This window comes from Dama dama, chromosome 23 (genome assembly GCF_033118175.1).
Source record: "Dama dama isolate Ldn47 chromosome 23, ASM3311817v1, whole genome shotgun sequence".
In the NCBI taxonomy this organism is placed as follows: Eukaryota; Metazoa; Chordata; class Mammalia; order Artiodactyla; family Cervidae; genus Dama; species Dama dama.
The window spans coordinates 40,996,710-41,011,550 of NC_083703.1; the positions used below are offsets into that span (position 1 = coordinate 40,996,710).

Genomic DNA, 14,841 nt, shown 5'->3' on the forward strand with positions numbered 1-14,841 from the left:
CCACACCAGTGGCTTAAACAAAGTAGCATCAGACCACAGAGAAGGGGGCAATGAATACTGCCAGGTGGCAGGGAGAAATGCTTCCCTAGAGACCTCTTGAGGTGAGCCTTTAGGATTGAGTGTGATTTGTCAAGGCGGGAGGGGATTCCAGGGAGACAGACTTCCAGACTTGAGCATATGGATATAAACACCTCCTCTTCCACGCCTCCCTTCTTATATGTTGAAAAAAAATGTATCTGAAGCCATCAGAAAACAAAGGATAAAAGTATCCTGTTAGTGCAAGACAGAGTATTAAATGATCTTTACTTGGACTGAAACAGAAGCGGTGTGAATAAGCAAGTGACTTAAGCCCCCTCTATCCCGGCCTCTCATCTGTTACAGGAAGATGATTAAAGCATCCTCAGAAGGCCCAAGGGACGATCAAATCTGGTAATGCCCTAGCCAATGCTTTAGCACAGTGTAAACTTGCAAATAAGTGCTGGAAAGTGACACCAGCAATTATTTTACACCCATAAATGTAGCTGGAAAGTTGAATTACATGCTACATTGCATTTTATAACCAGTGAAAAGTGAGTTGTTTATGCAAACCAGCCGTCATCAGTGCAAAATACTTTAAGAACAAAACAACAACAAAAAAAACGGTTGCTAACCCAGATTCATACTGTGGCATAAAATCGGGAGAAAGCAGAAAGCAGAAGTAACGAGTGCGTGTGGATGCTTAGATTCTACATAAATCGAGGTGGGTGAGGAGAAAACCAGTCCGCCAAGGTTCCCCTGGAGCAGCCTGGGACGCAGGGTTCCCCCCGAGGGTCGCCGGTTGCTGGGGAGGCTCCGAGTCCCGTGCGGCCGAGGACGAAGAGTCACGCGGGCGACTGCTACCGGCCGCCTGCTCACTAGCCCCACCCCTTGCCGGCCCCGCCCCTCCCGGCCGGCACCTCCTTCCTGGACTCCCTCGGCGGCGGCGCCAAGACCTCATTTCCGGTCGCCGGGCGCACGTGGGCGGAAGCGCCGGTGCCCGCCGCGGCTAGTCTCTCTGGTTACCGCGCGTTCGCTTGCCGGGCCGCCGCCCGCAGCTGCGCCGCCGTCATGGGAGTCCCGGCCTTCTTCCGCTGGCTCAGCCGCAAGTACCCGTCCATCATTGTCAACTGCGTGGAAGAGAAGGTGAGGGGGCCCAGGCGGCCGCCACGCCGACGCCTAGAGCACTCCCCCCGGCGCGCGTGCAGGCCGCGGTCCTCGGGGGCCCGCCGCCCGCCCGCGGGCCCCGCGCCCGCTGCCTCCCCGGTCGCCGCGGGCCGACGCGCGCCGGGGGCGCGGGCGCTCGCACTCGGGGCCCGGGAGCGGCTCGGGCGGCGCAAGGGCCACCCCTGCGCTGCCCGCGGGTTCCCGGGCGGCAGACCGACCCCGCCCACGGCTTTGTCTCCTCCCGAGGCGGCCGGCTTGAGAGGCTTTCGGCTCGGGGAGAGGCAGTCCGTCGCTGTCGTGTCAGGGGGTCGCGTGGGGAGAGCAGCGCCTCGGGAAGGTCTCGGACAGCACTCAAGTCCCCGAAGGGGCCCCTCCCTCGTTGCCTGACTGCTGGGCCAAGCCTGCCTTTGATATTTTCAGGGTTTCTGGGCGCGCTCGATCGGTGCTACGCCTCTTTGCTGTTGGTTTCTTGGCGTTTCGTGTTGGTCGTTTCCGGGTTTCTCCGTCCAGTTTCGATTTGGAGGTTCAGGGAAACACACGATGCCCTGTTTTTGAATGAAGTGCCCGGCCGACACTGGGAACTTTATGCTTAGGCTAGTGAGGGTTTTTTGGGGGGAGGGGGGAAAGGTTGTTGGTTTAGTTTTTGTTTGTTTTGGACAGGTAGATGGGTCTCCAAGCTTCATTCAGTGTGAGATATTGATCTTGTTTAGTTCCTGTCCGAGGAGAAACCGAAACTGATGGTTCTGATGAAATTTCCACTACCGCCTGTTTTTCTCAAAGAGAAACTGAAAACAATAAAACAATACTCATGTTCTTTGCGTTTAAAACTTTTATTAACTATATATCTTACCTCCTTTCTGCTCTGCAGGGATAACTGCTTTAAACTTATTTTTGGTTCTATCTCTGAGTGTCATGGTTACGTTTGATGTATTGCTTTTGGATATATCTGTTGAATTGTAGCTGAGTTAGGAGTAGTTACTTGTACAGGCCCCCGCCCCTCTACCCCACCCACTAATCAGTGCCTTTATTCTTCTACTGATAAACTAAAGCGTTAAGTAATATTTATTATTATTTTTTTTTATTTTTCGCCTCCTATACAGAGTACCCCTTGACTCTTCACATGCTGAGGTTAGGTATTAACTTTTCTACCCCTGCTGTCCTTACTCCTCACCCCAAGCTTGTCAACTGTGCTTTTTGCCTTGTTGGCATCCAGGATTAAATTGTCAAGGGCTTTGGCTATACAAGTTTGTTTTAAAAGCTGAAAAATCAAGTAGGATTGGTGATCATTGTCACTGTGTAGATCTAGGTTGTGTACTAGGATTCTGTTTCTTTTCTGCTACGTTTGTGTTTTTCTCTGTTGCCTGTTTTCCACTGTACATGGTTTCCCATTCAGACTCTTATATCAGATATTCTTATCAAGTCCTCTTTCTAATTGGAGACTGCTTGAAGTCTGTATTTTTGCTGCTGTGGCACCTGGTTATGTAGCCTTGCTGGAAAGCTGCTGCTTGATACTTTTAAAAATTTCTGCAGTTGGAGGTACTGTTTTCTAATCATCTTTCTTGGTTATTGTTCTTTCTTGAGTTCTTAAGAAGTGCTGTTGTAGTATGTGAGTTTTCTAAGTCCATTCTTCCCTTGTAATCATGAGTAATCATTAGCTAGGCAGAGGTTGAGTTTGAAAATTGCTTTCCCTCAGAACTTGGAAAGCATTGTTCTTTTGATTTTTGTCATCCAAAATTGTTGATGAAAAGGTGAATGTTAATGCAGTTTATTTATTTGGCTAACACTTATGCAGTATTTAGTAGGTACTAGGCATTTCACGGATGAATTTATTAAATCCCCATAACAACCACGCAACTATTTCTTCACCTCTTCCCCTTGCTTCTTATTACAGATGAGAAAACTGAAGCACAGGAGGCCTAAGTAATGTACTCATGGTCATGTGGTTAATGCATGTCAGAGCCTGTCAAAACCAGGAAGCCCATAGTCTTAATTTCTGTGTTCTTTAGCTTTCACTCTTTTGTAGTTGATCTATTTTTCTTTCTGAATTTTAAAAAGAGCTTTATCCTTAATAATGTAAGCTTGTGTGACTGTGTACCTAGTTACAGACTTCTTTTTTTTAAATTTTAATTCCTTTTCATCAGTTCTTGGCTGACTCTGAGTCTGGAGGCTTGTGTTCTGTAGTCATGGGGAATGCTTTTTTATTTTTTCCCTGTTTTCCTTTTACTTTGTCCTCTGAACTCTGAATACTGGTCCTCCTAGTTGATTTATTTTTCTTTTCTCTCTCCTCCCCCCGAAGTATAATTGACCTAGAACAAAATGCACTTTTTTAATGTGTACAGTTTAATACATTTTGACATGTGTCCATGCATGGACTCATCACCAAAACCGAGGTAATGAATATCACCTCTTATTTTGGAATTGTATTCTGTGTTGCGCATATATTACATTTTGATTTTCATTCATCAGATTGCTTTTCATTCATCTGATTGGTGAACATTTGAGTTATTTCCAGTTTTTGGCTTTTAAGAGAAACTGTGAACATTGGTATACACATCTTTGTGTGTGGACATAAAGCTTTCATTTCTTTAGAGAAGTGGTTGCATTGTACATTGGTGTCTGATTATTTAAAAAGAAAAAACTAGCCAGACTGTTTTCTAAAGAGGCTGTACTGTTTTATTGCCAACAGCAATGTATGAGAGGTCTGGTTTTGCACTTCCTTGTCAGCACTGAGTGTGGTTAGTCTTTCTGGTTGTAGCCATTCTAGTGCAGTGTTATGGCAATGTGAGTTCAGTTTGCATTTCCCTGATGACAAATGATGCTGAGCATCTCTTTAGGTGCTTTTTTGCCTTCCAAATATCTTCTTGAGTTGGGTGTCTGTTCATATCTCCCCTCCCCCGCCTTTTCTAAGAGCAAAGACTTTTTTTTTTCCTTTTATGAGAGTGGAGGAATCTTAGTTCCCCAACCAGGTATTGAACCCCCACACACAGCAGTGAAAGCAGAGAGTCCTACAAGGGAAGTCCCTTTTGCCCCTTATTAAGTTGGATGGTTTGTCTTACTGAATTAGAGAGCTTTTTACATATTGATTTTTTTTGGTAAATATTTTCTTTTAATCTGTGATTTCCTTTTTCATGCAAAAAAGAGCAAAAACAAAAGTTTTTAATTTTAGTAAAGCCTGCTTTCTTTTTTCTCTGTGTTGCTGCTTTTTGTGTTATGTTTAAGAAATCTTTGTCAAAGCCAAGGTCACTGAGATTTTTCTTATGTTTTCTTAGTTTTTAAAATTATACTGTTATAAAATTATACTTCATGCTATGCTTTCTCTTTTTTAGCTTTTTTTTTCTTTAATGGTGAATCACATTGATTTTTAAATGTTAACATGAATCTGGCATTTCAGATAAATAAACCCCATGTGGTTATGGTGTACTATTTTTTATATACGTGGGAGTTAATTTGCCAAGTTACCACTATTCACTTCTAGAAATTTTTCATCATTCCAAATAGAAACTCTGTACTCACCTAAACAACAATTCTGTGCTTCCCCTGCCACTTACTTTCTGTCTTATGAATTTGCCTATTCTAAGAACTAATGTAAGTGGAATCATATATTTGTTATTTTGTGTCTGGTGTATTTCACTTTTTCATTTTGCGTAATGTTTTTAGGATTCATCCTTGTTTAGCATGTATCAATTTTTTTTTTTTTTTCCCCAGGATTTTGGAAACCTTTGAATGCCTTATTTATAAGCAAACTGGAGTTTCTTGTATTTCACAACCCCATTCTTAGAGTCTGTGCTCTGGTCATTTCTGTATGAGAGCTGACATAGGGCAGAGTGCTGCCTTGTTTAACATCAGTTGGGAGTGTGTGTGTGTCGGTGGACTCAAAATTTTTCCATTCTGCTTGTGTTTGTGAATGACCTCAATAGTGCAACAGTATTGATTTGGGGTATAACAAAATTTTAGTGAGCAGATGAGTTCGCAAATTTAGAATTCGTGAATAAAGAAGACCAGTTGTATGTGCGCCACATAAGGTGGTTGTGTGGATTGAGTCAGTAAATCCAAGTTCACAGCTTCAAATAGTGCCTTGCACCGATTTATGTTAATTTTGGTAGTTTATATATCCAAGTAAAAGTGGAGATGTTTTTGTGTCTAGTTCTTAGTAGCGTTGCATCGTATAGAATTGTGCTATTTGCCTGTAGTGAAATCTAGGTTTCCCACCTTGCTTTTTTCTTTCTTGGTCAGACTTGTCAATTTTGTTGCTCTTGTAAAACAACTGACTTTTGGTTTCATAGATGATTTATTTGCTTGTGGCTGCACTGGGTCTTGATGCCGCGTGAGGGCTTTGTCGAGTTGTGGTGTGTGGGCTTCTCGTTGTAGTGGCTTCTGCTGTTGCATAGCTCGGGCTTTTGGCACGAGGGCTTCAGTAGGTGCAGCACAAGGGCTCAGACTTGCAGCTCACAGGTTCTAGAGCAGAGGCTCAGTAGTTGTGGCACACAGGCTTAGTGGCTCTGTGGCATGTGGAATCTTCCGGGATGAGGGCTCGAACTTGGGTCCCCTGCATTGGCAGGTGGGTTATCCACTGTGCCACGAGGGAAGTCTGGTTTCATAGATTTTTTTGGAAAATTGTCCTTTTTATTCTCTGTGTCATTTTCCCTCATACTTGTTTTCTTCCTTCTGCTTGCTTTGGATTTATTTGGCTCTTCCAGTGTCAAGTTGGAAGGTTAGGTAATTGACTGGAGATCTTTCTTAATATAAACATTTACAGCTATAAATTTTCCTCTGAACACTGCTTTGGGGCTTTATAATATTAGTTTTCATATGTCATATCTTGTTTTTCATTCATCTTAAATCATTTTCTGATTTCCCTTCTGATTTCTTCTTCATTGGTTATTCCTGAGTGTGTTGTTAAATTTCCCATGTTTACAAATTTGCCAACTTTTCTCCAGTTATTGAGCTCGAATTTTATTTACTTTGTTGTGGTTGAAGAACATGCTTTGAATTACTTTCATGCTTGTAAATTTATTGAGGCTTGTTTCATGGCCCAGCTATTGGTCTATCCTAGAGAATGTTGCAGATGCAGTCAAGAATGTATTCAGTCTGTTGAGTGAAGTGTTCCACAGAAGTCTGTTATACACTAATGCAGTGACACCTGCAAGGCTTCGCCTCTGAGATTAATATCTGGTATCTGTTATAACCCCAGCTGGAGGGTGGCTCCTCCCAGCTGTCTTAAACCCCATTTCTCTCCCGCAGACGAGCCAGTCTGTGATCTAAGCTGTATCTTCATCAGGTCCCTGGTTCTTTTCTCTGTTCCTTTTCACCACAACTTACCCCATTCTTGAGAATGCCCTTGGGTGTGAATTTCTCCACATTCTGTCACAAATGAAGTGAATTCTGAACTTTCAAAGGTTTTCTTGACTAGATTGCTCTTTGCCTCCAGACTGTTTCCAAAGGCTTTAAATTTAAATGCTTTTGTCTTTTTCAAAAAAGTCTCACTAGTTCAGCTGGAGAGCAGATGAGCAGAAGTCCTCATGCCGTCATGCTGGCAGCCCAGCTCACCAGTATGCTCTCTGGGCGAGTGAAGATCAGGTTCACACATCGGCATACTCTGTGTCCCCTGTAGTTCTGGCTGTGGTCCTTGACGCACGTTACAGGTGTTCGTTAAGTTCATGCTGAATCTAGTGAAATTGCAAGTAATCACGCTGACATATGGCTTAAGGTACCAGCTCTGAATTCAGATGACTGAGTTCAATCCTGGTCTCTGAACTTGACAGAAGTATAACTTTGGAAAACCCCTTAAGCCCTCTGAGCATTTGTGTTCTTATTAGTAAGTGAGATGCTCTGTACCTCACAGGGTACAGAGAGGGAAATAATCCATGAGTAAAAGTCCTGAGAACAGTTCTTGTCCCATTTTAAGTATTCTGTAAACGTTGGTGGTAATTAGTAGTCCTTGTTGACTGACACCATATAAAAATGGAGAGCTGACAAACAACGTGAAAAAGTACTAATCACTAAAAATATGAGGTTTTTCTATTTGGCAACTATATCAAAATTTATGGCCTGAATTTAACCAGAATACGGTAATTTAAATTTTTCAGTAGCCTTGTGACCCTTTCTCCCCCAAGTATCACCTGTGTTTTGTAAGTCCTTTCTGAAGTTCTGAGCTGCTTTAAGGGAAATCTAAAACCAAGTTGTCAATATCTTATCTGTCAAGAATCAACCTGCAATGCAGGAGACCCCAGTTCGATTCCTGGGTTGGGAAGATCCGCTGGAGAAGGGATAGGCTACCCACTCCAGTATTCTGGGACTTCCCTTGGGGTTCAGCTGGTAAAGAACCCTCCTGTAATGCAGGAGACCTGGGCTGGATCCCTGGGTTGGGAAGATCCCCTGGAGAAGGGATAGGCTACCCACTTCAGTATTCTTGGGCTTCTCTTGTGGCTCAGCTGGTAAAGAATGTGCCTGCCATGTGGGAGACCTGGGTTCAATCCCTGGTTTGGGAACATCCCCTGGAGAAGGGAACAGCTACTCACTCCAGTATTCTGGCCTGGAGAATTCCATGGACTGTATAGTCCATGGGGTCTCAAAGAGTCAGACATGACTGAGCCACTTTGACTTCACTTTGATTAAACGGAGGGCGCTCTCATTGCAGTGGAACCTCAGGCATGCGTCCTGATTCTTCTGTGTTTCTGCACATGCTGCACGCTTAGTTTCTCAGTCATGTCTGACTCTTTGTGATGCTTTGGACTGTAGCCCACCAGTCTCGGTGCATGAGATTCTCCAGACGAAAAACTGAAGTTGCCATGCCCTCCTTCAGGGCATCTTCCCTACCCAGGGATCAAACCCCAGTCTCCTGTGTCTCCTGTGTTGCAGGTGGGTTCTTTATGCTGCTGTGAAATAGGTGCAGGCTTACACAAAAAATGCATTTACTTAAATACTACTGATAGTCGGGGTTTCTACCTTACATGTGAAGAGCCAGAAAGTCGTATACGGTTGACTAGAACAACAGGCTGGTGTGGAGTTTATTTTAGGGGTTTTGCATTAAAACCTGTGGAGTGTATTTTTATACAGAGTCACTATTTGTGTGTGGACCATCTTTACTTTTTCACATACCTTCTTTAACTTGATTCTGTGGCGTACTTGTGCAGAAACAAGCTTGTCTGGGATGCAGATAGCTCTTCCTCCCCCCGTGCCATGGAGAAGTGGGCTTCCTGCAGGATAGGACTGCCCTGACAGCCAGCTTTCCATCAGCCAGGGTGCTGACTGCCCTTCCTCCGCAAGCACCCGTGCCTTTTGGAATAGCTGTCTCAAGGTGCCTGGTCCTCCTGGGGCCTGAGCCAATGAGTAGAGGGGAGAGTGCTGGGCTTGACTGGCTGGGCTGTTCGTGCTGCTGCTGCTTCTGGGTCCTCCAGAGGCTGTTACGTGAGCCCCTTTTGGGCCCAGAGCCCTCGGATTCTCCCACATCTGCGTGTTTGAGGCACGCCCTCTGATCAGATCTACTAGTTTTCCACATTTCGGCATCCCCTGTGATTTACCAGTCACCGACGGTTCTCCTCATGGTTTTCCAGCACAGCTCTGCACTTGTGGTGGGATGTTTTTAGTCTTCTACGTGGCCCGGGGATAGAAAGGGAAGGCTGCAGTGTGTGCTCAGTTTATTACTGGAAACTCCCAAAGATAACGAAAAGCTATTTGAGATGAATTGGTTTTCCTGTTCAGAGTAGCTCTCCTTGTAGCTACTCTTTGATTAAGAATCTCTCAAATCCAGCAGCAGATACACTTATATTGTATTTAATGGCCAGGCTCTTGAAGAGTGAGTTACTTTCTTGAGAATCTTCTCCTGAAGAAAGAAACTCTAGGTTTATGTAATTAATGTGTTGAAGATATCTTTAGAACTCCCAAGAGGAAACTGTGTGCCTTTCTTGTTGGGAATGCCTGGAGCTCTTTTCTCAAAATCAGGACCCGCCTACACCTTCTTCCCTAGGCTCTGCTTTCTAGGCAGGGGAAGTGGAAACTCATCATCTACACTCAGCATTTGTTGAAAAGCTGCAATATAGCAAGCCAGCGATCTCCTGTTTTTGTAAATAAAACTTTATTGGAACACACCTATACTCATTCAGGTCCATATTGTTTAGGGGTGCTTTAACTTTATAAAGGCAGAAATGAGTCGTTGCAACTGAGGTCATAGGTCAAGTCAAAAATACTGTCTGACTTCTTGGGAGGCATAAAGAAAGTGGGTCTGGATTCTCCTGCGTGTGGAGTCTGCTTGGTTCAGGAGGAAGGGAAGTGTGGACCTTGAGTGTAGAGGGAGTGGAGTGGCACAGCCTGCTGCCTTTATAGAGCTTGTTTTTGTTTGGGAGTCATCAGACGATCTTCTCTGATGGACCTCTAAAATTGACTTGCTTTCCTTCCGGTTCACTGCTTCTGATCAAGCCCCTCTTTCCTGATTCACAGGGTGTCTGCACAGAACTCTGCTAGCCTCTTTTTTTGACACCCAGTTCTCCCAATTAGAAATGCAAATTGAAGCCCAATCTCATTGCTTCCCTCTCTCGAGGACCACCACTGTCCTGAGATTGGTGTTCATCCTTCATCCGCTCTTCTCTGTGCTTTCACTACATCCCTGCCCTGAACAAGGCCTAGCGCTTTTTTGTTTATAATTTTCTGTAAGTGGTATACAGTATGTGTTTTTCTTTACCTCGCTATTTTGGCATAAGATATATTTGTGACCATCCAGCTGGATGTTACTTTTGTGACATTTGTACTTTCTGTTACTTTTGTACATTTGGAATATTACTTTTGTCTGACATTCCAGTATATGGTTGTACCACAGTTTCATCAATCCTTTCTGTGCGCCCTGTTTTTTTTTTTTTTCCCCTCTTTAAATTGACCTTTTGTCTTTATATCTTTTAAAAATAGCTTTATTGAGATACGTACCATATAATTCACCCCTTAAAATGATAACAGTTCAGTGTGTTTTAGTATGAATGCAGTGGTACAACCAGCACCATTACCTAATTTTAAAACAGTTTCCTCATTTCCAAAAGAAATGTTGTAACCATTTTCAGTCACTTCCTATCTCCTCCCTTCCTCTCCGCCCCCACTGCAGATTGAAGCTAATCTGTTTCTTTCTAAAGATTTGTCTGTTCTGAATCTTGTAAATAGGATTTTTTGTGGTCTTTTGTGACTGGCTTTAATTTAGCAGAATGTTCTTGAGGTTCTTCCATGAGGTAGCATGTATATGATGGGTTTTTAAGTTCACAATTTTTTTAATGATACTTTGCATGTGTTATTTTTAAAGTGCCTTTGCTAAGAATAAAAACCTAGATCTTACCATTTGCTAAAGCTCTGGCAGAAAGAAAGATAATGCTTTACCACAAAAATACAGTTGAGAGCCTCCAGGAGTGAGTATAGCACAGTCCTTACCTTTTGAAGAACTTGCAGTGTAGTCGGGGGTTAGAATGACAAACCAAGCAGAAAAACACAGAATAAGAATTGTGAGGACATGGAAGAGGAACAGTTAATCTGTTGGGGGGATGTGTTCAAGGTGTGATAACACAGTGGCATTCGATCTGAGTCTAGACTTTGGAAAATGAATAAGATGTCAGGAAGGAATGTTGGTCAGGAGGGAGAAGGAGGAGCAGAGGTGTTGAGAGACGAAAGGGCATCTTCTGGGAACAGGGGAGGTGGGGTGGCCTGAGCAGCGTTGTGGCAGGACCGAGGGCTGGTAAGGGCCAGGCTCGTGGATCTGCACGTGCTGTGGTGGCACTGGAAGACGTAGGAAAGAGAAGACACAGCCGCATTTGTACTTAAAGAAAACTGACAGCATAGAGGGTGGGCTGGAGAAAAGAGAGCCTGGAAGCGGGGCAGTCCATCCAAAGGCCGATGTTTTGGGTGAGAAGTGATGCCTGATGCTGGTAGCAGGAGTGAGAACATACGGCGTGGAGAGGCTTTTTTCAGGTTAAGTTGAAATGGGCGGTAAGGGAGAGAATTCTGGGAAGACTCCCTGGTCTCTCTTGCACAGCTGAAGGACTTGGGAATTTGGTCACTGTCCCCCACGTAGTCAAGAGTAACTTGTCGTGCTGGAAGCTTTAAGGAGTAAAAATAGCCTATCTTGTAACTTAAAGATGACTAAAAGTATTTTATTTCCAATTCAGAAATGAAGCACAGGTTCATACTGAGCCTAGGATATGTCAATTTCAGACTTGAACAGTCAAACCAAACTACTATTAATTATCACTTCCTCATAGCCAAAAGAATGCAATGGTGTAAAGATTCCTGTCGATGCCAGTAAGCCTAACCCCAATGATGTGGAGTTTGATAATCTGTATTTGGATATGAATGGAATCATCCACCCCTGTACGCATCCTGAAGACAAGTACGTAACCCATTTTTGTCGCTGATAGCACAAGTCACGGAGGAGTGCTATATGATATTACACTATTTGCTTGTCATTGTAGACCAGCACCAAAAAATGAGGATGAAATGATGGTTGCGATCTTTGAGTACATTGACAGACTCTTCAATATTGTCAGACCAAGACGGCTTCTCTACATGGCAATAGATGGAGTGGTAAGTGCTGAATGACTTAGAATCAGTTCCCCTGTGTGTGTTTTTGCTGTGTTGCCAGTGTCTAGAATGAAAGTCAGCTAAGTGAAGAATGGTTGACGATAATCACTTTGAGAAAGAAAGCCTCATCTTTCAGTCTCTCATTTGCTGTGTTTTGTTAGTGTGCCTGTTTTGTGCCAGAGCCTGTGAGGTCCTGGGGGTGTTGGTGGCTGCCCTGGCTTTAGAGGGCTCGCCAGTGTAGGGGCAGAGGCAGGGGTAGACGGGTAAGGTGAGTCACCCAGGGCCTTCCTGAGCAGCAGCAGCGCATGCAGGGCATTGGGGCATGGAGTGGGCAGTGCTACATGGCAGTGAGTCAATAGAGAGGAGGGGTCTTTGTCCCATTTATTTACTTATTTATTTTTGAAGAGTTAAGAGTAATGAATGAAATAATTTTGAAAATCCAGAAAACGTTGGGTCTAAGATCAGTTTTTCTTTTTACTCAAGGAAAGACTCTTAGCTGCCTGAAAACTTAAGCTACAAGTAAAGTGTAGTAAAAAAAAAAAAGTAAGGGAGCAGGAGTATGTCTTCCTTGGAGCAGATTACAGCTCATATTAGTTAAGTTTCGTGCAGAAGCCCTTTCACTGTACTCCATTGTGCTCTTCTGCTGGGTCGAGGATAAGTTATGTGCACATTTGAATGTTTATAGATATGTACCCATTCTTGTCTGTAACTGGTTTTCTGTTGTTGTTAAAAATATAAATGTAGTTCGTAGCACTTTCAAGAGTTAGATTAGGTGGTCTCATTTTACAGGAAAGGGAACTGTTTAAAGAGAATATGAAATGCTTACTTTATGCAGACAGGAAGCTTGAGAGTTCCTTCCAAACCCAATTCAGTAATTGCAAAACCATACAGTTCAGTTCACTTCATTCACACTTACTCAGTGATTGAAGTTACTTTTGATTAGAGTGATATAAGATAAAGTGTTCTGTTTCTACCCGCTGTGCTTTATTATAGAGACAGGGTGATAATTATGGTCTTGTGAATCCCATTTGGAGACCATTCTTTCTTTCAGGTGTGGGCTCAGGGAAGATCTTCCTGATCCTGGCTCTGTGGCAGCTACTCCCTTTCTGTGTGCTGAGTTTCTGAGTAAAGGGAGCTTTCCACCTGGGGTGTCTGAAGTATTGTAGCCCAGTGGAACTGTTCTGGGCCTGCCCTTGAGCTGTGCGGCCTTCAGGGCTGTGGCCTCATAAGGGGGTTGTCCTTTATTGACACGTCACTCGTTCACCTGACTGAACTGCATTTAAGGGTTTTGGTCCAAATTTAAGCCCTCAGGTTCTACTCTGTGGTGAAAGGATTGTTTGGACATATTACTTAGCTTTTCCATTTGAGTGTGCTGTTTTTATAAGAGTAGCTGGTTCAAAATAATGTACAGATATAGTTATAAATGTTTGAAATAGTTTGTGAATATGAAATACCCATTTTCAGGCACCGCGCGCTAAAATGAACCAGCAGCGTTCAAGGAGGTTCCGAGCATCCAAAGAAGGAATGGAAGCAGCGATAGAGAAGCAGCGAGTCAGGGAAGAGATACTGGCGAAAGGTAAAGAGCACGCACCTTGGGCTTAGATGTGTTACACGAGCTGTGTGGGGGGGGGCAGGGCTGGTGCTTTCTCCTTTCTAGTAGGTAGGGTTTTAATTTAATCAGGATCCAGGATATCCAGGAGAAGTTTATGTTCACTGTTGAGGAAAAGTAGTTAATAGATTCCTTTAGTAGTTAAATTATTCCTTTAATAAGCTTGTTCGTTTCTGAACTCTCTAGTAAAAGGGAAGTGAAAGTCTCTCAGTCGTGTCCAGCTCTTGCGACCCCATGGACTATACAGTCCCTGGAATTCTCCAGGCCAGAATACTGGAGAGAGTAGCCTTTCCCTTCTCCAGGGGATCTTCCCAACCCAGGGACTGAACCCAGGTCTCCCACACTGCAGGCAGATTCTTTACCAGCTGAGCCACAAGGGAAACTTGTGGACAAAAGGAAGGAATTATGTAGGGAGAGCAAATTGTCAAGTTCTGTCAGGGCGAGTGCAGCCCTTCCGTTCACTTTCATCGGGCTGTAAACTAGAAGTACGTTGAGTGCTTCTTACTGCCTTTTGCTGCGGGGGCTGTTAGGAAGCCGCAGTTCTGTAAACGTTTTCCTCCCGTCAGTCTTGGTGGCTTGCTTGCTGCTTCTCCGTAGCACTCAGGTCTGCTTGCAGAGGCCTGGGGTGATGGCACCATGTTTCCAGGCTGTCCTGGGATCTTGCACACTCTCCCTGTGGGTGGAGGTGGTAGCACTGAGGTGCCCAGGGCTCCCTCAGTTCAGGAAGGGGCTTGTGGGGTCAAATGGGGTCATCTTCGCAGTCCGTCTGAGTCCTGATGGGTCCAGAGGCAGGAGTTGGCTGTGACTCAGAGAGGAGGGAGACCAGGGTGCTGATCCCCTGGGACCGCTTCTCCCAAGAGCCCTGTGGGTGAGGCGTGCCTGCAGGGTGACTCATCACTGTTGTGTTACCTGAGGCAACATGATAGACAGGAAAACCACCATCATTGGTTCGGGATGTTGTGTTTGGCAGGTGGAAAAAGAGGTGTAGTGTAGTCATCTGAAGCTTGTAGTTACAGTGCATGTAATGTTTTTTAATTTGCTGGAAGTGTGCAAGTACATAAATATTATAACAGCTTGTAATTAATATTCTGATTACTGTTTGTATTTGTAAAAGATTGTCTTTGCTTCCAAATGTCTTTTTTTCTTGAAGATGTTAGAAGAAGTTCAAGAAAAGTCTTTTCAGTGATACAGAGGGAAAAATAGAATTTCTAAATCATTCCAAGTGATATAAAGCTGTGATAAACTTGGCTTTTTAGTTCTGTTGTTCTTGGGCCCCTTCATCTTAAGAACTGTTGCTGGGATTAGAGCCTCTGCCTCGTGTGTCTGTGTGCACGCACGCATGCATGCCAAGTCATTAGGAAGAATGTCATTATTTTTATATAACAATAGAGTATCTTTTGTGTACCATGTGTTGTTTGACAGTCATGTTAAAGCAGCTTCATTTAATTCAAGAGGAGGAATCTTATTTTCTTCGGAAAGGGGGAACATTGTTCCTCAGGTGA

The 14,841-nt window shown here is 44.0% G+C and overlaps 1 protein-coding gene across 2 annotated transcripts in view; it reads left to right on the forward strand.

The window, feature by feature from the left end:
* Positions 1-974: 974 nt before the first annotated feature.
* XRN2 (5'-3' exoribonuclease 2) overlaps positions 975-14,841 on the forward strand; it is a 61,554-nt gene continuing 47,687 nt past the window's right edge. The window contains exons 1-4 of one of the 2 annotated variants that reach the window (XM_061126469.1): positions 975-1,161; positions 11,412-11,539; positions 11,622-11,733; positions 13,195-13,306. In XM_061126469.1, coding sequence (XP_060982452.1) covers positions 1,087-1,161; positions 11,412-11,539; positions 11,622-11,733; positions 13,195-13,306 — 427 coding nt within the window. In that variant the 5' untranslated portion in view covers positions 975-1,086. The remainder of the gene's footprint in view (positions 1,162-11,411; positions 11,540-11,621; positions 11,734-13,194; positions 13,307-14,841) is intronic. The other variant, XM_061126468.1, reaches the window with a different exon arrangement.